We start from the raw sequence: 23,048 nt of genomic DNA on the forward strand, positions 1-23,048 counted from the left end.
GTAAACATGTTTGGATATATGTTTCGCATACATTTTGTTTGACATGCACACACACAACGTCGGTATGTTCACTTTTTTTAATAACTGGGCGGAGCCACGCTTTGTCTGCCGCCCTTGCGTGTGACGTCATCGCGCCTTACGTCAACTCTAAAAAAACAAAAAACGAAGTGGGATCTCTCTCCACCAGGCGTACACTCTCCCTGTTTTACGTATTGTAATACGATTTTTTCTGTACATTTATCCGCTTGGCCTACGTCGTACAAACCAAACACACACGTTACTGCCGTCACGGAACATGGCCATCGAATGTGACCTGGCCCGGGGGACGAAAACCGACGCTTCTCTCTGAGCTAAGCTAACGTTCTTGCGTCTATAAGCAAACTCGCTAGCCTAGGAGGTAGCGTTAGCATCGTTAGCTTTTTTGCAACGAAGCTACATTGCTAGGCGGTAGCCTTGCCAAGCTAGCGCGCTAATAAGTGACTTGATTTGTCAAAAGGTAAACAACCGAGCTTTTCCAGAGTACGGCATCGGCGATCGCGTCCCGTGGGCCCCAATGGCGCCACACTCGCACGAATTCGGCTCCTAAATTCGCGCGGCGAAGTGCGGGGGTAAAAACGGGGGCTCGCACCGACAGCCTCGTCCGTCGGCGACGATCAACAATACAAATCTCGGATCCCCGGCGGTGAGGCCAAGCCAGCTAACGCCAGCTAGCTCCCCGCCAGCGGAGGGTGGCTGCGAGGGGCTGGTTGAACCGCCCGCCTGAACCTCCACCCGACCCCGGTCTGGAGGTCTGCTACCCGCCGCCCAGCCTTCAACCCGACCCCGGTCTGGAGGTCTGCTACACGCCGCCCAGCCCTCAACCCGACCCCGGTCTGATCGGTCTTGCTGCACGCCGCTCAGCCCTCCTACAGGTTCGTATGTGACCGGTCACCTGGGGTACAGGTTCGTTTGTTACCGGTCCCGCGGGGTCTGTGTGCACCATGGGCTACATGTGGTGGTCCAACTTATTCCGCCATGGTGCTGGTCATTGATCAGGGCGCTGCAGCCGCCGTTCCAGTGTCAGATTTTCCCTTATCATAAGCTGCTCTATACATATGATGGCGTGGTGGTGTTTGATAAGCGGTGGATGGGATTGAATAAAGTAAAGTCGACCACAAGTTTGATTTGTAAACGGGTTGTATGTTTGCTACAAGCTTTTTTGGGGAGAGTTGCTCAGCATGAATGTGTGGTGCACCTGCCCTGCTCGGTGAATGACTTGCGTCTTTACGTTGAACTGGCTCCACACAACCAAATGTAAATTACACTTCCTAAAACCCTTTCACTATATACCAGGCCCAGAACTTGTTTGGGGCTGTGGAGGGTGATGTGGAATTGGAAATGGATCTGATGTCATTGTTGCCAGCCGAGAGTTTAGTTAAGACCCTTGTTGTGTCATGCGTGTATTCAGTATCATTGCTGGTTTGCATATACCATGTCAGACGGGGTTGGTTTCAATTGAAACGGTGTTGAGGCAACTTTAGAGCTATTCATACTCATACTTGGATGTGTAGAGTCGTCTGTGTTTCTGTTTCTATTTTTACCGATTTTGTAATCTCCTGTGGGGACCTACTTTGCTGGTATAATAGTAAAGTAGGTCCCCACAGGTATTGAATATAATTTATTATTGAAACCAGGGTCTGACTGTGTGATGCAAACGTTTTCCAAACGTACTAGTGTGCAGTGCTAAAAGCCAAGCTGGAATCGAAATAAATCCACATTTTTCCTGGGTTCTAATAATGGTTGTGCGGTCATAACTATTAGCGAAGCGTACTTGTAGTTGCTTTTTCAAACGGAGGTGTCTGACGGTGGAACGCTGTGCTCATCCTCTATTTATTCCTCAGGACTCTGATGCTGTGATCCCGGACACGCCCCGTGTGACACAGATTCCCCTTTCTGTCTTGAGTCACATCCAGCTGGAGCGGCCGTTCTCCCACCATCCCAACACTGGATTCCACTCGCCCACTACGGCCTGCCACGCCCATCTGCCGCCTCGCCCGCCCCTGAACCATGTGAGGGCCCCTCGCTCCACTCTGAGGGGATCCCAGGACCATCCTGCATAAGCCTCCCCCCCCCCCCCCAAACCGCGCAGGGGCTAGAGACACCCTTAGCGCGAGAAAAGTGGTCGCCCACCGCCCACCGCCCCCCCCCCCCCCCCCCCCTCCCCCACCCTACCCCTCTTTCCACACCTATACGTTCTTGATCTCCTTCCCTGGGGAGACACGCAATGATGTTCCGTGACCAGGTGGGCATCCTGACAGACTGGTTCAAGGGCTGGAACGAATGTGAACAGACAGTGGCACTGTTGTCCCTCCTGAAGAGGGCATCACGCACCCAGGCGCGCTTCTTGCACATCTGCCTGGAGCACTGGCTGGCGGACTGCTCCGAGATCCATATACTAGAGGCCGAGGCCAACAATGCAGGTAACTACCTTGTTTAAACGGGACCCCTCAACGGGGTCTCGGCTATTTGCTAAATGAGAAAGGGGTTAACGGCGTCAACACTTGTTTCCATGAGCGCTTCGCTGAAATGTTGTACCATTGACGTTGTTTTTCCAAATCTGACGACTTGAGAAAGCAAATCCCCGACCACTGGTGTCGATGTTGGTACTAATCAGTGATTATTGTTCACGGCAATGTGGTTTACCGTGGTTTTTGCAAGACACTCATATGGAGCAGTATTTCCTTAGATTATAAAACAGCGAGTGGGGCTGTTCCCCTTTTAAGTTTCTATTATTGTCTCGGGATGGTTTTAAATGTATTGCGTTAGTCTGAAGGGAGATGAAACTTTTGAACGTTGGAAAGAGTGAGAGAAACCTTGCATGGGCGATTGGAATGTGTGCACTGGGAGGGAGGCGAGCCAAGCAGTTACGCAATTCTTATCAGGCTGGAATCATGACTGACTTACTTAGTTTGGCGTAAACATTGATAGATGTGTAGAAAAGGGCGTGGTATGGGTTTAATCAGCCTCTGATATGACGTGCTACCGGTAGCTCTTATATATGTCAACGTCACATGTGTGACACAAGTCGATGTCATCGGCCAAGCTGGTCATGATTGTGCTATGGGCGTCGTTTGGTTGTTCAACTCTTTTCGGTTGGTTTGGACCGATGTCCAGTGCAATGAAAGCTAAATCTTTTGAGTCAAAGTCGGAATATTGATGCAGACCCAGGCCTACTTGCCATTATGGCAGGATGAGGAAAAAACATGTTTTTTTTTTTCCCCCCCATCCCTATCTTTCTAAAGCCAATGTGTAATGTGGATGATTCAGTGGTCCCTCCCGTCTCCCCTGTCCAGCCATCGTCAACCAATGGCACCAGGAGCCCAAGGAGAAGGTGGTGTCCCTGCTGCTGTCCCACCTGCCCCTGCTGCAGCCGCGCAACAGCGAGGCGAAATGTGAGTACATGAATCTGCTGCAGAAGGTGCTGAGTCACACCATCGAGAGCAGCCTCTTCGTGGAGGAGAGCCGGCAGCTGCTCTCCTACGCCCTGATCCACCCCGCCACCACCCTGGACGACCGCACCTCCCTGGCCATGTGGCTCAACCACCTGGAGGAGCACCTCTCCAGCGGCTACGCCCCCTCCTCCCGGGCCCCTTCCAGCCCCTACCACCCGCGGCAGGGCTCGGACGAGTGGCCAAGCTCCGCGGACGCCGTGGACCCCGGCCACGCCTGGCACGACCAGTCGCCCTCCTCCAGCACCTCGCCCGCCGGCCAGAACGGACACATGCCCTTCCCTGGGTGTATGGTGTCGAACAGCAATAACACAGGTCCGTGTCTGCCGTCACTTGTCTGTCCTGAGAAATACCCGTGTGTACGTTAACTAGGGCTGGGTAAAAATATCGATTCATCAATGCACCGCAATTTATTTGTTCTCGATTCAATTTCGATTCAGAATTTTTTTGAAATCCATTATTTCCATCAAGAAAAAAAGAAGCATACTCAGTCGTTGTAATCTAGAAGCGAGTATGCCTAAATGCACATGCCCTTTTACATTATGATTACTACTTTTATGCTGCGAGTTTAGCTCAGGAACAATACTATACAATGGTGTATTCCCTATTTGCTAGTTAAAGCACAATGAAATGGTTCATTCATTTTGAAATGGTTCATTCTAAATAATGTTGTGAATTGTGAGGTACCTGGCAATACCCAGCCCTAACGTTAACGTACATTAAGGGCATTCAGCAGACGCTTTTATCCAAAGCAACTTACAATAAGAATGTTTTTTAGAAGGAGAAACAACGATATATCGCTGTCGGTGCAGTAAGGATGTTCGTTGAACCAAGTGCCAAGCACTAACAATCACTAGGTTAACCCGTTCCCCGTATGAAACAACGATAGCCAGGATAAGATGCTACACAATGCTGCTGTTATTAAGTGCCAGGACGTACAAACACACAAGGCAAGGCAAGGAAAGGCAACTTTATTTATATAGCACTTTTCATACACAAGGCAGACTCAAAGTGCTGCACATAGAAACATTGTCATAAAATAAAACAAAATAATAGATAAGTAAAAGAAAAAATGAGTAAGATAGATAGAAAATAACAGCAAAGGTAAAAAAGCATTTTAGAAAGTGCAATGTATATAAGACGAGCAAGAGGGGTGTTATTCGGAGAGTTAGGGAGGAGAATGGGGGGGGTAAGGGAAGAGGCCATGCAGCGTCACCCAACACGTGTTGCGTACCCCCCCCCCCGGGTGTTTCTCCTGCCAGGCCTGGGCCCGATGCTGCCGAGCCCCCTGAAGAAGCCCATGTCTCTGCTCCCCTGCGGGCCCCAGGCCTGTGGCTCCGAGTGGTCCAGCCAGGACGACACGGGGCTGCGGCAGGCCTTCGGGCCCCCGGACCACGCCCCGCTCTCCCCCCAGAGCAGCGTGGCCTCGTCCGGCAGCGAGCAGACGGAGGACCAGGGGTCCGCGAGGAACACCTTCCAGGAGGACGGCAGTGGCATGAAAGGTCAGAGGTCGCCGCCGCCCAAACGTTGCTACTAGGCCAGGGCGGTATATCGATGTTTGAAATATATAGATGTTTTTTCAAACGAGATATGGAACGAGACGCTATCGTCTACATCGATATAGTTTCATTTCCGTTGAAATCGCAGCGCATTTGCTCCAAAGCCGTTCCGAGCTGCGCCTGCCGCCTGCTATTTCCTCCCTCTGCTCCTATCTCTCCGTCCTGCTCTGCACGCAGGGTTGCCAGATTGGGTCAAAGTTCCCGCACAATCTGGCAATACTGGCTGCAGTGCATTGGTCCCAGGGTTGCCAGATTGGGCGGGAAATCTTGCCCAATCTGGCAACTCTGCTCTCACACTCTGCCCCCACCCCGCTCTTCCAACCACGTCACTTTCTTTAAATCCCCTTTGTGCGCGAAACATGGAGTCAGTCAAAGGCATTTGCAACATCTTGCTCAGGCTGTTTTTGACGGATTAATTTTAAAATGTCTAGCTACCCTGCTCTACGCTCAAATTAACGATTGAGTTTGCTTCAGCAAGGCAGGTTAACGAGCACAGCGACGCAGGCAGGCTGGACATGAAAGCACAGCGGCGCCACCGATGCAGAAGGACGAGTTGGAGCACGGCAACGGCAACTATGTTACTGCGTCAACAAATATCTATTTAAGTCTTATATCGGCTTTCTGCTTGAAAATATCGAGATATGACTGTTCGCAGTGTTGGGAAAGTTCACTTTCTACGTGAACTAATTCAAAGTTCAGTTCACAAATTTTAAAATGAACTAGTTCAGTTAAATGTTCATAATTCAAAAATTTGAACTAAGTTCACAGTTCAAAAAAAATTAACTAGTTCTTAGTTCTTTTTTTCAATATGTTGCTGTGAGCTATAATTCTTTTCCGGTATTTTGAACATTGAGCCCCCTTTGTGGTTTGTCTAGGATGAAATAGAGTTGTTGAATCAAGTATTGTAGCGAAATACAGTTTCTATCGTGTTTTATTGCACATTTAGCGCTTTGATTTTGTAAATCCCATTGATTTCTGTTTGAAGACTCATTGCTCGTTGACCGGAAACGGAAAGGGGGGGTGTTCACGTTTGGTTGTAGTCTTTTCGCTCGTTTCTAGCCCTTCTGTTGGGACGGAGAACCGAGTGAAAAGACTACAACCAAACGTAAACAGCCCCCCTTTCCGTTTCCGGCCAACAAGCAATAATTCTAGGAGGTATTCTAGTCCGCTGAGCTATGAGCCAGAGAGCTAACGTTATGGATTGTACATATTTATAATTCGAAATTCGTCTCAGCCTTCATACCACAGATACTCTAGGGTCTATAGCATATAACCGCGTTGTCTGATTAAACTTTAATTCATTTTTCACAATTTAACAGCTCTCGTTTTGAAGAATAATCACCGCGCCATTCGTTTCAATGGGAATCGCGACGGTCTATACTCAGCCTTTATACCAAAGATACTATAGGGTCTTTAGCATATAACCGCGTTTTATGATTAAAGTTTAATTTAACACTAAGCTCACAACACCGCAACTGCAAATTAACCACACGGAGATAACCATGGCAACCGGTCAAACAACACGGCGATCTGCGCGCGCATCCGCCGTGTTCATAAACAAATAACCCCCCTATTGAACGAAGTTAAACTGAGTGAGCGTGCCGTTCACAGACACCAGCATAAACGAGTTCACAGTAACGTTCATCAGGCAGTAATACAGTATGTTCAGTTCACGTTCGCCCAAAATATGAACGAGTTCATGAACTATCGTTCAATGAACGCGTTCAGGCACAACACTGACTGTTGGTCCATATCGCCCTGCCCTAGTTGCTACTAGTTTGTACGTAACGTGTTCACCCCGCCTGTGGGGATATAAATGATAACATCCGGGTTTGTTTCTGTGTTTCTATGTGCCGCCTGAAGATGTCCCCGCCTGGCTGAAGAGTCTTCGTCTTCATAAATATGCATCGCTGTTCTCCCAGATGACCTATGAGGAGATGATGATTCTCACCGAACACCACCTAGAGTCCCAGGTTTATATCCTCCTCTCCTTGTTTCAACCAGGGCCCTGGCTTTCATTATCAGACATGCAAACGGCGCGCTTTTTGGCGCGAGTAGCTTTTTTATCATAGATTTTGGGGACCTGTGTGGTTCGTGCAGATCCGAAGAGTTTTGTTTTTTTTGTGGGGGGGATGTGCACGCGTGCAGGTGTCAATAATCCGTAGTCTGATTTAGACCCCTCGAGACGTCGACGTAAAGAAAAGTGATTCCGGAAATGATTTTGTTAGGGGACCAATCACAGCCCTTGCCGTCGCAACGACAGATAGTTAAATATTGGATGCGCATGCGCACGTAGAGCTACCGTAGAAGTCGTTCAATGGAGAAGCTGTGGACAACTACCTACTAGTTTTCAGATAACTTCGATAACTTGTTTAACTAAGTGGATGTGGTAGGCTACACCACGGGATGAGATCACTGCCACATAAATAAAGGTAAGACACAATCTTTTTGCTTAAGATTAGCTGGTGCTGTCTGTCCATCTGTCTCTTATGAAGCAGTGTATACTAAATTGAATTTCCTATTTATTAAAGCATATAGCATAGGCCTTCTCATGTTAATAGGATATTACGCCGTCATGTTTTTTCCGACTTTGGGTAGCGCTCTCTTTTTTTGTCATACATGTGTTTGCATCCCTGCATTATCTTCACCCTCACCCACCTTATCAACTGCAAACATCGCTATCTTCAGATGTAATGATACATCAAGTCTCAATGAGGCATGAAATTAACCAGTGGGCCCCACAGTTATATAGCGTCGCTCACACGACCAAACGGTACGATTCCTGCCGTTGCACCTAAGGTTTAATGAAACTGAGGATGATTGGGTTTGTTATTTAGTAACTACAAATGACGGCGTATTCCCCTGAGAAATAACCACTTTTTCTTGCCCTCTGCGCCTTCTATTTCTTCTTCTGTTCCCTAGAATGTGACCAAAGGGGCACGGCACAAGATTGCTTTGAGTATCCAGAAGCTACGCGAGAGGCAGAGTGTGCTCAAGTCTTTGGAGAAGGTAACACAAAAGGTTTTTGCACAGCAAAAGCTGGCACTCGACCCAATGCGAGGGCAAATAGTTTATATCATAGAATCGTGCCCTCGAAGCACTCCTCTGAATGCAGTGTCTGTATCCGAGTAGTAATCTCCTCTTCGGAGCGACTAAGGTGTGTCTCAGAGTCGAAAGTCGACTGTGTTCGCTCAATGTCTGCATCCTACACTTAGGCCTTCCAGAACAAGGTCGCCCACCTCCAGTACCTGAAGGGGAATGTGTGGTCCCTGCGAGTAGCGCTGGGAACCAGCGTCTGAAGCCTGAACCTAACCGTAACAACTTTGTTCTGATACTGGTGTCAGAAATTCCTCTGATACTACCTTAATAGCGGGATCGGTTATCGTCGAGTACATCACATGACTATCTAATCTACTACACAGGCAAATAACATCACAAACTCGATGATGCTGCGGTCGTTAACGGTCGGAGGTGGAAAGTCGGAATGAGAAACGCTTCATCTCTATGACCGGTCATATCGGTATCGGGGAAGGAAAAACTGGTATGGGAGCATCTCTGCTAACCACTGAACACTGAATCCCTTCGGCAGGACATCCTGGAGGGAGGAAACCTGCGGAGCGCGCTGCAGGAGCTGCAGCAGATCGTCATCACTCCCATCAAGTACTACAGCGTGTCCAGCGCCGCCCTGATGTCCTCGGACGCCAAGGCGGGGGACAAGGACCTGACGGCGGAGGGCTTCCAGTCCCACAATCCCCCGCCCTGCGATGGCGAGCCCTCGGCCACGCCCATCTCGGAGGGCGACATCGCCGGGCAGTTCACGCGAGTCATGGGGAAAGGTGAGGTGCCTTCCGTACGGCTGTCTTTCGTCCGCATTGGAAGAGTGTGTACTGATTCACTCTCTGTAATAAAACTGTGAATTTAGGAATTTGGGAAGGTTCTGCCAATATTAAGCCGTTAACATTTAGAACAAAATTAAATTAAATGATGCACGCTCACATCAGCACCGAGAACATGCACATCAGTAGTGCTGCCACTAACGACTTATTATCCGACGACTAATTTTTAGACAAATTTTTCGATTAGTCGACTAATCTAAACGACTAATAAAAAAAATAGACACAGGAGACGCCAACATTGTTTTCAACCGCTCGGCACCGTGCCATATTAATTCCCAAGTTTTGAAAAGAAAATGTATTTGAAGCGAATAAGCAACACTGTTTTTGATTTGTTTATAAGCTTTATTGTTTGTATATTTGAAGGCCGTGACTCTTTTACCAGTTGGCCTGAAATACTCCACTTCATTCGGCGACCGCACCTGCCTCAGCCATTTTTCATATAAAAGCAGTGAAGGCGGGGGGAAGGGGAGGAAAGAGGATAGCAGATTAACCAGCAGGGCGTGCACAGATTTGTGCGGAGGTGAATTACAGTGAGCCGTTTGAGACGGGAGAACAAAATAAATAGGGGGTCAGTAGTAAAAAAAGACGCGTCAACTAAAAAGATTCCCGTTGATTACGTCGACTAAGTCAACTAACCGCTGCAGCACTACATATCAGCACCATGCACATGCTCATCAGCACCGCGCACATCAGCAACGTGCACGCACTCATCAGCCCCGTGCACGCACACATCAGCACCGTGCACGCACACACCTCAGCACTGCTGCTGGAAACAAACTAGGGCAACACTTAACCCACATAATGCCTCATTAGCATATGGACCCAGGGTCCAAATGTAAGCCATAGAATATTTTATTTCTACCTGCCCCAGTGGAAAACCTACCGGCCAGGCAGTTGTTTGAATATATAACCCTGAATCTGCCAAAGGCCTGATCTATCCACTGGTGGCAGATGTTAATGTTTGGCACCAATCTTGGTTTGTATTTTTCTATGCACATGTTTGAAGTACTGATTGTGCATGAAGGGGAGAACACTGATGTAGATTGCAGGCGATTATGGGGTGTTTCCTGTGTCGTTCCTGCCCTGTGAGAAATGTGATGTCTTTGTGCCGCAGTTTGCACCCAGCTGCTGGTGTCGAGGCCGGACGAGGAGAACATCAGCTGCTACCTCCAGCTGATCGAGAAGTGTCTGACGCACGAGGTGAGACCCTCCCACGGCACAGGGTCTTGGTGTCTGCGTGGCTCCGGGGTCTGCGTATCCTGGCCGTAGCGGTGCAAAACGTTATTCCAAATGGAATTGAGCTTTGCGCTAATTGAGTAATGTGGGTGAATGTTTTGAGGTGGTCGGTTCAAACGGATGCATTCTGCAGGCATTCTGGTTCTTTGTTCCTGTTCCAAATGGTTATTGGCAGGCGAACCCACACCTTGTCTCTCGCCCTTAGGCGTTCACGGAGACCCAGAGGAGGCGGGTCGTGTCCTGGAAGCAGCAGGTCCTTAAACTGCTCCGCTTGGTCCCTCGGAAGACCATGGTGGACATGCCAGTGTACCGACAGAAGGGGTAAGACCTTTTGAAGCAAGGGGGGGGAAATCACCTGAGGGGAGAAGACCTTCCTTTTACCTCTGCAGCCCTGGATGTCCAGCTCTCTAGCCTCTGTTCTCACTTTCTTTCAAATAATAACCCCCTCTCCCTCCCTTTCCCTCTCCCCTTCTCGCCTCTCCTCTCCCATCCCCTTACCTCTCTCACCCACCCTCCCTCCCTCCCTCCCTCCCTCCCTCCCTCCCTCCCTCCCTCACCTTCCCTTTTTCCTCCCCTTTCCTCTCCCTCTCTCCCTCCCTCTCTCTCCTTCTCCTTCCCTCTCCTTCTCCTTCCCTCTCCTTCTCCTCCCCTCCCTCTTTCCCTCTCCTTCTCTTTCCCTCTCCTCTCCTTCTCTCTCTCTCTCTCCTTCCCTCTCCCCTTCCCTCCTCTCCCTCTCCCTCCCTCCCCCATCTCCCTCTCTCCCTCCCTCTCTCTCCTTCTCCTTCCCTCTCCTTCTCCTCCCCTCCCTCTCCCTCTCCTTCTCTTTCCCTCTCCTCTCCTTCTCTCTCTCTCTCTCTCCTTCCCTCCCCCATCTCCCTCTCCCTTCCTCTCCTTCCCTCTCCCTCTCTCCCTTCCCCCCTCCTCCCCTGCTCTAGTTGGGCGTATGGCTCCAACTCGCTCCCCACAGCAGGCTCTGTGAGTGGAGGTCTGGCGCGGAGAGGCCAGAGGCAGTTCCAGATGCCCCCCCCCCGCGGGCTCCCCACCAGCCGCATGGGCCTGCTGAGCCCCGGTAGCATCGGGGGGGCGTCCCCTCGCCACGCCCTCACCAACCCTGCCCTGGCCAGCCAGGGGAGACAGGTCAGCACACACTCACACTCTTAACGTCGATAACGTAGCGTGTGATATTGTTCACCCCCTGCTGTCACCAATGTTTCCCTTTGGCGCTCGGCGTGGGCAGTTCATTTCGGTTACCGATGTGTATCGTTTAATAGTTTGTAACGTGTTCTTATCCTGTTTAAATCTCTCCCTCTCTTTGAATCTCGTTTAACCTCTTCAAAACAACGCCAAGTACTTTACTGTGCTGTTATCCTGCTGCTGTAGGCCCCAATGGTCCAGGATCAGAAGTTTAGTTTATCAGCAGATATCGAGAGGTTCTCTCTGCTGAACTGCAGGGTGCCTTATCCGCCCAGCGATCGTCCTCCCCGGGCGAGCCTTTTGAACTGAATAGCGAAACAGTATAATTGAAACGGAGCCCTCTTAGTAGCCTGTTCCATAACCCAGAAGGCAACTCTCCGCACGTTGTTAGCGAGCGTTTGAATTATTAAAGCTTGACGAGACCCGGTCAAACGACTCAAATTTGAAAACACCAGAGGACGTATGAAGGTGTGAGACAGACGGATGGACGGAGGCCTTGAAACTTGTTTTTCTCCCCCCCTCGACGCAGAACCTGTGGTTTGCCAACCCCGGGGGGAGCAACAGCATGCCCAGCCAGAGCCGCAGCTCGGTGCAGCGGACCCACTCGCTGCCTGTGCACACGTCCCCACAAACCATGCTTCTGTTCCAGCAGCAAGGTACGCACCCTCACACACGTTACTCACGTCCCCACAAACCATGCTTCTGTTTCAGCAGCAAGGTACGCACCCTCACACACATTTACCCACGTCCCCACAAACCATGTTTCTGTTCCAGCGGCAAGGTATGCACCCTCACACACGTTACACACGTCCCCACAAACCATGCTTCTGTTCCAGCAGCAAGGTACGCACCCTCACACACGTTACACACGTCCCCACAAAACATGCCTCTGTTCCAGCAGCAAGGTACGCACCCTCACACATGTTACACACGTCCCCACAAACCATGCTTCTGTTCCAGCAGCAAGGTACGCAACCTCACACATGTTACAAACGTTAGGAGTCCTTCTCCCCAACGGGACTAAAACTCAGTTTTATTCCCATGGATTGCACTTGCATGTATGTAACATTAAAGAATTTAACATTTTAAGGGCAGAAAACCACCAGAGGCATAGCTTAAGAAAATGGGGAGTTGCTATCAAATGGATCCATGCAAGACCTGGTTTCCTAAAAGACGAATGAACAGACTGCAGTCTAGCAACCTGAATGTGTTCATCTTCTTTCATTTTCGCTTGCTCTTCCCTCCAACACACACCTTTTTCTTTATCCAGTGAAGTCACCGAGGCGTGCAGCATTCTTTGACGTCTCACATGGTGTCATGGCGTGTGTGTCTTGAGAGTAAAAATGAGCTCGACTCCAACGGGGCTTGCCCGTATATATACATCATTTCAAAGCTTTGGATAATCGTTGGGTTTTCCAAAGGAATATTCAAATAGTTCCTCAAAAGGAAATCAGCATGACTCAAGGAAGTGCATTCACAGTCTGTGTCCCCCTCCCTGCATGAATGACAGTCACTCACTAGGGGGCCACTGTAGAATCTGCCATTTCTAGCACTCAGGGCTGTTTTTCCTTTTCATTTCTAAAGCCTTTTCATTCTGGAAGGCAGATGTTATTTTTAGGGCTCGCCCCAAACATTAACTTAACATCAAACATCCTTTTGTTATTTATGTATTAAGAGATTACGACGTTGTAAAGTTGTACGTTGACACCATCCATCAAATGTGCGGAAGGCTTCAAAAAGCTGAAGTATAATGTAGGATGGATGACGGCGCTGTCTTTCGGATTCACTCATCCTAGTATGACAGCTGTGGCTTCTGTGGAAGAGTTTGCAAAGACTCACGGCTTCCAAATGCATGAGAGGACTTGATATTATCACCAAACAAATAAGCTGCTTTGAACATCGTGCGTGCTTTTGATTAGATTGCGAAGCAGCACAAGTGCACCTGTGCACCTGAAGAGAAAAACACAGCAACACACGGGAGACAGAAAACCAACTGGATTCATGTTCGTTAAATGAACAACTCATTATTATAACTGGGAAGCAGCGCTTTTGGATCTATTCTGCCCTTGTTTCAACGTTGACATGGCTGCTAAATACGTTAATTATTATCCATTATTAAAACCATGAACTCCCCGGTCCAAACAAGCTCTGGTTACCATGGTCAGCACCAACTAATGGGAGTAAAAACTAACAATCCTTAAGAGAACAGTGGAATAAATATTATTACTTTTGTTACAAAATAATCAGGACCGTTTAAGGGGCTCCCATGCTGTCGATTTCTTCGAACAACAGCTCAGTCGGTCTTTCCGATTGTCACACTGGATGGAAGGTGTGAAAATGGTACCAAACTATTGGAATCATGTGCTAATGTCTGAATACATATTCGAGGCATGCCCAGTACTCCATTAGTAACCTCACTCTTGGCTCCATCGCACGCTGGCATGTTATAAGGTGTTTGAATGTGAGTGACAAATCTGCATGTTGGTGCCTTTTTATTCAAGGGTTAGCCTTCTAAAACTGGATGTGTGAATTAAAGTGTTGTACTGTTCACTTTTGTAGAGTCTGATGAGAGTAAACTAAGATTGCCTGTTTAGGACTATCCTCAAAGTCACCTCGGACATTTTTATCTGTTAGTTCTCTGAACTTCAAGAACACAAACATGTACACATTAACAAATATTTACCCTTTTAAAGTTGTGAGTTTAAAGTTGTGGGCACGAACGTTTTGGCTCCGGTATTGACTTCATTAGGCTCGGTAAACCTTCTCACATCCAGTAAAACATTGACATTTCTCCACATAGAAAAAGGTGTGGCAATCAATATGTCATTTGATGAAAAGTTTAGCTTGTTTCTTCTACCTGGTGTTTGGTGTTCTGATGTTGTTCGGGTAGAAAGGTCCATGAAAGAATGTATCAACTCCAGCCCACTTGTGTTCACAGAACATTCATGTTGTAAGACATCGGGCCCTCTCGATATAAATAGTGTGGCTAAATATATCCCAGTTCAAGTAGGGCTCAAGTTTGTCTTTTTAGCTGGAAAATCTTAAGACTAATAAATTGTTTCGGGGAAGGGAAAACTTTAAATACCCCTTTTGAATAAACACTTTAAATCCTGCTCCCAACACACTAGACAAGGAGCCAACAGTGTGTGACTGTTAACAGGCGTATCAAAGTGAAGGTCTTCAGAGTGATTCTTCATCCTGTGCTCAGGCTGACTCACTTGAGGTCATGCGACGCTGAGGCCATGTGAATCCTCCATCACCTCATTCTGAGGCTTGGAGACCGCCTGGTGAATCTGTATCTTACAGAATGGAAATGTGGTGAATGAGGAATCAGGCGCTTGTGTGTCTGCTTGGCTTCCATGCCCTGCAGGCGTGCTGAGCTGCATGTTTCGTTGCTATTTCTTACCAGAATGAAGGCTTTTTTTAACCTAAGAATATGATTTTGGAATAAGCGGATCATTCCGATTAGAGGTGTGTGTGTGTGTGTGTGTGTGTGTGTGTGTGTGTGTGTGTGTGTGTGTGTGTGTGTGTGTGTGTGTGTGTGTGTGTGTGTGTGTGTGTGTGTGTGTGTGTTAGCCTTTATCGCTGAACCTGTTGTTCTTGTTGTTCCTTCCCCAGAATGCCAAGTCCCAGGAGCAGACCTTGAAATCAATCCCACTCTGGAGTCACTGTGCCTCAGTATGACGGAGCATGCCTTAGGGGGTGAGTTCTATCACCGTCCCGGTCTGGCCCACACAGGACATGCAAACAACATCAGTAACAAAGCACACACACACACGCACTACATCTGAACGACCTGTCGGGGAGAATGAGCGGTGATCCCTGAGAGGCGATGCATTCACAACGCGTTTGCATTATTGAACAGATGATGTTAAATAAAATTGGAGCGCCAGTGTTATGCAGGGGTTCAAGCATGTGTCGGCCCAGCTAGCTCTGTCACTGCTGCTGTGTATGCGTTGCACTATTCCGTAGGGCGGCGCCCAAATCCAATTTTGGCCAGCGTGTAACGAATGAAGGCCCCGTAGATGGACTAGGCTGGCCCCGGGCCCTGTGAGCGATGTGTGTATGTGTGTTGTTTAACTCCTTTTCTCCTCCCTCCCCCCCCCCCCCCCCCCCCCTTCAGATGGAATAGACCGAACGTCAACAATATGAAAAAACACACGGCATAACGAAGAAGGAAAAAACACTTAATTTCATCTTGAGGCCTGCAGTTCCTCGTTACCCAGCACAAAGATGTACGCTTCAGAAAAACGAAAGGCAAACCGCTCACTACAAAACGACAAAAAAACTGTATATGTTATGATATTTTTGTACTTTATTATATACAACTAAGTTTATTATAAATGGAATACAGATGAATATTATATTGCAGGAGAGAGGGCGAGGAGGGGGAGTGAGAGAGAGAGAGGTGGAGCGAGGATAGTTTAACGGTGGGCACTCTGCCCCATGTTGTCTGCAGGACTGGGACATGATGTGCAGAGGCCCAGTTTGCTGTGCTCTGACAGGAATTGGTGTATTGGTGCTGTCTTAAAGTTTTTTTTGCCCCCTATTCGTTTTCTCTTCCTTTTTCTCCCAGGAAAACAAAAAAAGATAAGTGTGTCTCCGAGCAGCCTTGTGTTGGAGCTAGGAAAAATAACACATAGCCACAGCCTCTTCACCACATAGTGTGGAAGTTGGATCTCCTCCCCCCCAACTAAGAGTCAGGCACTTTTACACACACAGAGACACAGACACACACACACACACATTGAGACCGGTAACACAGAATGCACATTGATTTAACGTACTCACCGGGTCAACCTGCTGCCAGGTCGCGGTACACACACACACACACACACACACACACACACACACACACACACACACACACACACACTCTGCTAGCCACACCTCTCGCTCTGTCGCCAGCCAACAGTGTCGATCAAACCTTGGAAAAAAATCTCCTTTTTTGTTTCTTTTTTTTTTTTTTACTTGTGTTGTATTTCTGCTACTGCCCCAAATAAACCTGAGGATGAGGATTGAAAAGCAATTCTAGACGGCCTCCACATTGTGTGACAGAAGCAGAGGAAAGGGGGCCTGGAGGAACGGAGCTGATGCTAGTAACGTAACCACAGGTGGTCCTTTTCTAACCCCACCCCCCCTGAAACCCCTGCAAACACGGACTCGGCAAAGCCAAAGATAAGGGCTGTATGCGGTCCCAACTCTTAACTGGAAGATATGACCGGTGAGACACGCCAAGAGGGCTCACCCGTGTCCCGACTAAGGGAAGGTGGCAGTTTGAGGAACACACGCCAGCTTCCACTCATCTTTAATATTCTGTTCCCTGGTAAACAAATGATGATGAATCTCATTTTGCGCCGAGGAACCCCTGCGGGGCCGAGCCCGGGCTGGGGGGGGGGTCGGCGCTGTCTAGGAAAGGATTTTCAATTGAACCAGGCCGGGGGGGGGGGGGGGGGGGGGGGGGGGGGGAGAGAGATTGTGGAGTTTCAATTTGCAATGTAATGCCTGGTAAAGTAACTCGATGATGGCCATCTCGCGCCCCCGGCCTCCTCTGCGATTGGCTGGAAGATGATAAGGAAGCTCAGGCTTTTGTTAATGAAAGCGAACGGCGCCGGCCGACTTGCCCCCGCTCGGCCTTCTCCTCAAAATGGCCACTTTGGAGATTTGATGACTCATTTTTGTTTCTAACCCGTGGTGCTCGGAAGGTTCCCCAACGTTCTCTGTTTGGGGGTTCATGCCGCCGTCTCAGCCTCCCCCCCGCCCTCTCACATGATCCCGTGGTGTCAGTGTTGAACCCAAACTCGTCTTATACAGCCTCTGTCTTGGAATGTGGCAGAGTTGGAGGTGCATGTATGTGTGTAATATGGTCTTAACTTTTTCGGGGTACACCTTGAGTCGCATCGTAAGGTCAGGGATTTAACCGTTTGCATATTGTTTCCGTCTCCAGAGCCATAGGAGATCTGTGTAGTAAACATGGTCATTTACAGATGTCTTTTTTCCACTTGGATTTTTTACTCTTCCTCGGTATTGATACCTTATACTTTTTTTTTTCTATAACTGCATGTTTTTGCCACACTAATACAGCAAGGTTGTAGAGAGAGAGGCACGACCGTCACGGGTGATCAGTGTCGCCTGCAAAAAAAACAAAACAAGAAAAAGACGAGCATCTATGTTGCAACTAATGTTCGATGTTAACGCCGCCTCTGTGTCACTGTTTACATCTCACTGGACTAATGCCAGCTTTATGTGATGTCATCAATTATTCCATTTGTCTCACGTTGTAACAAATTAAAAGCACCGAGGCCTTCTCCTCGCAGGAGAGCCGGCCCCGGCTACAGCCCGACGACGCGACGCCTTCTACCCCACCCACATCCCACCCCTTCTCCATTCTGTGTCACTGCAAATGGGGCTTAAATATTAGACGCGACACATGTAGGAGGTTACCTTTGCGGTTGTGGAGAAGAAGAAAAGTCATTTTTCCTGGCCTTGTGATTAATCGGTCTGAGTCGTCACACGCTGGCACCCTATTGGTGTTGTGCCTGAGATACACAGCCACCCCCCACCCCCCGGCCCCATGTTCCTTGTGTCTGTTGAGTTGCATTTGTGATCCTACATAGTGTTCTAGTCATGGCTTTCTTCAGAGCAGGCTCTCGGACAGATCTGACTTAGAGTGAATACATGCGATGTTGCGCCCTCAAAGAGTGCAACGGTAAAAGGTATACACAACTTTTATTTCAGTTAACACATTTTAATCTATTAGTTGTTACTGTATGTCGATGCTCTTGTGTTATGGCTCAGATCCCCACTTTCATGGTGTGTGCTGCACACGAGGCGACACTGCCGCTGTTTGGCAGACAGGTGCCGGTTCCTGGCCATTACTGGGATGACGAAGCAGGAGATGAAAATGCTTATCTGAGCCATAATTGATGTGATTATTTGTGTAAACGAACACTAATGACAGGCCAAGGAATATGTTTACTCCATGTTTACATTCCAGTAATAAGTTGAATGGGTTAGAATGTGCTCTTCATAAGTTAGGGTATATTCCACAGACAACCGCCACTGTGAGGGTCACAGCTTAATATGTCAAATTAAAATTCTTACCAAGTTGTCTGTAAAATACAGTCAGTGTCCCTGCCTGGCTTAATTAATAGAACTGTCAGTTAGAGGCAATGTTGCAGCGTTGTCTTGTACAATTTCTATTTAATTCTAATGACTCCTGAGACATTTTCTAATATTTTAAGAATGAAACATTTTGCATCCCATGCTTACACACTCTAATTTTTTACTGTCACTCATTGTATGTTTTTGGATGGTCTGAATTGCAGCATTCATCAGAATGACAGTCCAAATAAAGGAGTTCAATTCTTTTCTGGCTTTCGACTCGGGTCTTATTCATCTGGTCATTCCTGTAGTGAATACCAGCATCCTCCTGTTGGGTCTGAGATCTTCCTGATCACAGTCAAGCAGACGATTAAAACTACCAACAGGCCGCACTAAAACAGTAAAAAAGAAAAAATCGCATTTGCACAGCATTTTTGCTAAATAATCAACCGTGGCTTGTACCACTACCTCTTGGACACTCGCCACTTCATTTCTTATAGGTACTTATTACCACTCTCTTGGTTTCTATTATGACTTACCTTTTATTTATTGTGATCTATGCTGCTACTTATTTATTTTTTACTTATCTTTATTTGCTTTACTTGTATTGTTTCTGCTCTGTGGCCGTTGAGGAACCAAGGCTGACCATTTTACTCTTGTGTAAGCTACTTGTGCAATAAGATAAGATAATAAGATGCAATAAAAGTAACTGATTCTGATTCATCACTTCCGGGTTGCACTTTTTTTTGTTCCAATGGATTCAGCCGAGGAGCTAACGTCAAGCTAACGCTAGCCTCGACCGTCTCCATCGCGGTGTTAAAGAGAGTCAGGCAGTGACAACACAACCCATCCGACCCCTCACAGGTAACACACATATGGTGGTCTTTGTTGACTTATTTGCAGACGGGAAGAGATGTAGGGTTTGACCTGACAGGACGTGCCCGATGTGAAGAACGGCCGCCGAGCTACATGCTAAAGTTGGCTAAGAGGAGCTTCGGCGTTAGCTTCATGGCTCCTGGGTTTCCTACCTCGGGGATTGTTGATCGTTTGTTCTTGTCGTCGGGGTTTTCCAACCACACACCCGCACGTTGTATTATGTACGGCGTTTAAGGGGTATTAAAGGGGTTAAGGGGTACTGAAGAGGGTCGAGGGGGATCCGAGTTGGTGCAGTCTGATGTGCTGATGGGATAGCTGGCTCAACTTTTTCCAACTCATTTTTTCTATGAAATGAAGCCGGACTGAAGGGACAGGCGATCGTCCCTCGTCGTGGTTGATTTAATGCAGTGTGAGGTCAAATGTTGCATAACGTTTAACTTTGTTGAACTTAAATGGTCAACAATTTTCGATTTGGTTATTGCCACTTCCGCCAGGCGACTGTCGTCTGTCTGTTGGACTCTGACTGTTGCTACGTTTGACTAGGACTAAACTTATAGGTCCATGGGACTAAACCATTATACCATGGGAACCATAGCCTTGGGGAATGTTGTTACATTAGACTGGGACTAAACCATGGGAAGGGAACCATAGCCTTGGTGACTGTCGTTACATTAGACTGGGACTAAACCATTATACCATTGGGAACCATAGCCTTGGTGACTGTTGTTACATACGACTGGGACTAAACCATGATAATACTATGGGAACCATAGCTTTGGTTAGTTGTCTCTAAACTACATGCTTGACTAATAAAATGCTCACGTTGTGTTAAACGGACTGGATTTCCCCCTATACCCATCTATTTAAAAGACAGATGTGTGCCTTAACACACACAATGTTGATCTGGCACACACAGGCCATGCACCAAAAAATATTTCAACGTGTGTAAATAATCAGTGGGTGTTTGTTTTTGCAGATGGCCTAAAGCCACGATGACAGTGACCCACCCGTCATGTTGACGGTGGCTCCCGGGCTCACACTGCTGGTAAGTCACGCCACCGCGGGCGAAGTGGAGTAACAAGTCGTCAGCGCACGTCTCCGCGGACCGGACCTGTCTGGTGCTACCGTGTTACCCGCCGCATAATTACACCGTCATGTCATTACCCGAGGACTCCGGGGACAGGGGCAAGGACAAGGAGCGGGGGGCGCGTCCCAAGGTGAGGCAGAGCCGGTCGGAGGAGCGCCGGGACTCCAGGGGGGGGGGGCCGCAAGGGAGGGAAGTTCAAGAAGAAGGGTCTCTCCTCCAACGGGCTGGCGGCCGAGCGGCCCGTCAGCGACGGCTTCGAGTACGGCGAGCTGCTGGCGGGCGGCGGCGGCGGCGCAGCCGAGACCAAAGACCGGCGGTCGTCGTCCCCGCTGAAGGAGGGCCGGAGGTGGCAGGGCGCGGACGCCGGGTCGCCGCTCGGACCGGAGCGAGGGGCCGCGGGCGCTGAGTCGCCCCCCCCCCGCCGGCGAGGGCGAGGGCCGGGGGGCCAGCGGCAGCCGCACCCTGCGGCAGAAGATCCAGGACGCCATGGGGCAGTGCTTCCCCATCAAGACGCTGGCGGCGCCCGCGGCTGCCTCGTTGCTACTGACAACGCCGCAGGCTCTCGCGGCGGCGGCGGCGGCACCGTGCCCGGCGGCGGCGGAGGAGGCGGCGGGCGGCAGCGTCTCGTCGAGGCGCAAGATCCACCTGAGCGAGCTGATGCTGGACGACTGCCCCTTCCCCGCCGACTCGGAGCTGGCCCAGAAGTGGTACCTGATCAAGCAGCACACGGTGCCCATCACGCAGCCCCCGCCGCTGGACGCCGCCCCGCCCGCGGCCGCCCCCGCGGTGGAGGACGTGGACGACCGGCTGCGGGAGCGCCGGCGAATCAGCATCGAGCAGGGGGTGGAGCCGCCTCCCAACGCCGAGATCCACACCTTCGAGGTGACGGCGCAGATCAACCCCCTGTACAAGCTGGGGCCCAAGCTGGCGCACGGCATGAACGAGCTGGCGGGCGACGAGAGGGCCACGGTGCAGCTCCAGCAGCAGCTGCTCATCCAGAGGCAGCAGCAGCACCAGCTCCTGCTGCAGAGCTGCCTGGACACCCTGGACGAGGTGGTGGCCTCCGCGTCGGCCGCCGCCGCCGCCGCCGCCGTCCCCGCCGCCGCCGCCGTGGCCTGCGACCCCGCCCCGGAGTCTCTGGCGGACCCCGAGACGCCGCCGGAGGCCTCGCCGCCCGGAGCGGCGCTGACGCAGCCCACGCCGCCGGACGGCTACCGCATCCACACGCAGATCGACTACATCCACTGCCTGGTGCCGGACCTCCAGCAGATCACCACGCTGGGCTGCTACTGGGGTGTGATGGACCGCTACCAGGCGGAGACGCTCCTGGAGGGCCGGCCCGAGGGCACCTTCCTGCTGCGGGACTCGGCCCAGGAGGACTACCTGTTCTCGGTGAGCTTCCGGCGGTACGGCCGCTCGCTGCACGCGCGCATCGAGCAGTGGAACCACAACTTCAGCTTCGACGTGCACGACCCCAACGTGTTCCACGCGCCCACCGTCACGGGCCTGCTGGAGCACTACAAGGACCCCAACTCCTGCATGTTCTTCGAGCCGCTGCTGTCCATCCCCGTCCACCGCACGCAGCCCTTCGGCCTGCAGCGCCTGTGCCGCTCGGTGGTGAGTGGCAGCACCACCTACGACGGCATCAACCAGCTGCCCATCCCCACCGCGCTCAAGAAGCACCTGAAGGAGTACCACTACAAGCAGAGGGTGAGGGTGAGGCGGATGGACACCTGGTGGGAGTAAGGCCGGCCCCCCCCCCCCCCCCCCCCCTCCTGACCAATCGGCTCTCTTGTTTCGAGTCACGTGTTTTAAGGCGTGTTTTTACGAAGGGAGAACGCCACTAGACTCTGATGCAGGTTCCCTCACGCCCGGCCAAGTAGTGACTTATTCCTCCTTTCCTGTTCTTCTTTTCTTTTGTTTGTCGCTGTATTAATCGACGTTATACTTATTTATTTCCTCTGGCGTGTCCTTTCTTGTATCGCGCTACGTGAACAATACAGAATAATAGCAAAGATTGTCATGCACATTTAACATTTGACACATTAAACAAAGATCTTTCCAACGAAGGTCCCGTTTGAAGAGGCTTTTCTTTATTCATATCAGTTGGCTGCTGGCTGTGACGAATCAGTGTAATAGCCTGCCGACGGGACGACGGGGCTGGGGAATTGACATTAGCTTGAATAGCGGTGTGTGTGTGTGTGTGTGTGTGTGTGTGTGTGTTGTAGCCTATTCAAAAGAAAAAAATTATCCCTACATATTTCTTGTAACAAAAACAAGCAGATCCAGATAGTGTTTAATGTTTTCCAGCAGAACCTTTGGTCTTGTTGTCTTCATTGTTCCTCTGGTGGGAACCGAAGGCACCAGGGTCTGATACGCTCACAATGTGCTCTTCAGAAGCTTATATTTCAGGGTGTAGCTGGAACCAAATGCAAACAAATGCATGCTGCTCATTCATCCTCTGATTTAATCAGATTATACGAAAGCAAAGGGTGAATTGGCAGCACGAAACGCTCTGCAATTTTCCCTTGAAAGCAACACACTCGCCATTAATACCATAAATACATAAACATTTCCTGAAACGTAAATAGAAGTAGTGTGAAAGTGG

General features: G+C 49.6%; 2 protein-coding genes across 2 annotated transcripts; both read left to right on the plus strand.

Moving 5' to 3' along the window:
* The first annotated feature begins 162 nt into the window (after nt 1–162).
* On the plus strand, nt 163–16,402 carry samd4b (sterile alpha motif domain containing 4B). The gene is made up of 13 exons (XM_079732726.1): nt 163–911; nt 1,881–2,459; nt 3,333–3,803; nt 4,751–4,990; nt 6,911–7,020; nt 7,970–8,056; nt 8,637–8,883; nt 10,058–10,143; nt 10,385–10,500; nt 11,115–11,316; nt 11,903–12,029; nt 14,992–15,075; nt 15,497–16,402. Exons 2-13 carry the CDS (start codon nt 2,264–2,266, stop codon nt 15,523–15,525), a joined length of 1,995 nt encoding a protein of 664 aa, XP_079588852.1. The 5' UTR covers nt 163–911; nt 1,881–2,263; the 3' UTR covers nt 15,526–16,402.
* A 2,814-nt stretch (nt 16,403–19,216) lies between these two features.
* socs9 (suppressor of cytokine signaling 9) lies at nt 19,217–22,509 on the plus strand. Its single transcript, XM_079732729.1, is given in 4 exon segments — nt 19,217–19,341; nt 20,330–20,606; nt 20,608–20,852; nt 20,854–22,509. Coding segments are annotated over 3 exon segments (1,677 nt in total). The 5' UTR covers nt 19,217–19,341; nt 20,330–20,507; the 3' UTR covers nt 22,187–22,509.
* Nucleotides 22,510–23,048: the final 539 nt, after the last annotated feature.

Source organism: Pollachius pollachius (assembly GCF_949987615.1).
Source record: "Pollachius pollachius genome assembly, chromosome: 3".
Lineage (NCBI taxonomy): Eukaryota > Metazoa > Chordata > Actinopteri > Gadiformes > Gadidae > Pollachius > Pollachius pollachius.

Bases quoted from the DNA above. Each gene is read 5' to 3' on its own strand.
- samd4b (XM_079732726.1), top strand. From the start codon at position 2,264: ATGATGTTCCGTGACCAGGTGGGCATCCTGACAGACTGGTTCAAGGGC. The intron at 10,144-10,384 runs GTGAGACCCTCC...TCTCGCCCTTAG, and splicing joins AGAAGTGTCTGACGCACGAG to GCGTTCACGGAGACCCAGAG. The intron at 11,317-11,902 runs GTCAGCACACAC...CCCTCGACGCAG, and splicing joins TGGCCAGCCAGGGGAGACAG to AACCTGTGGTTTGCCAACCC.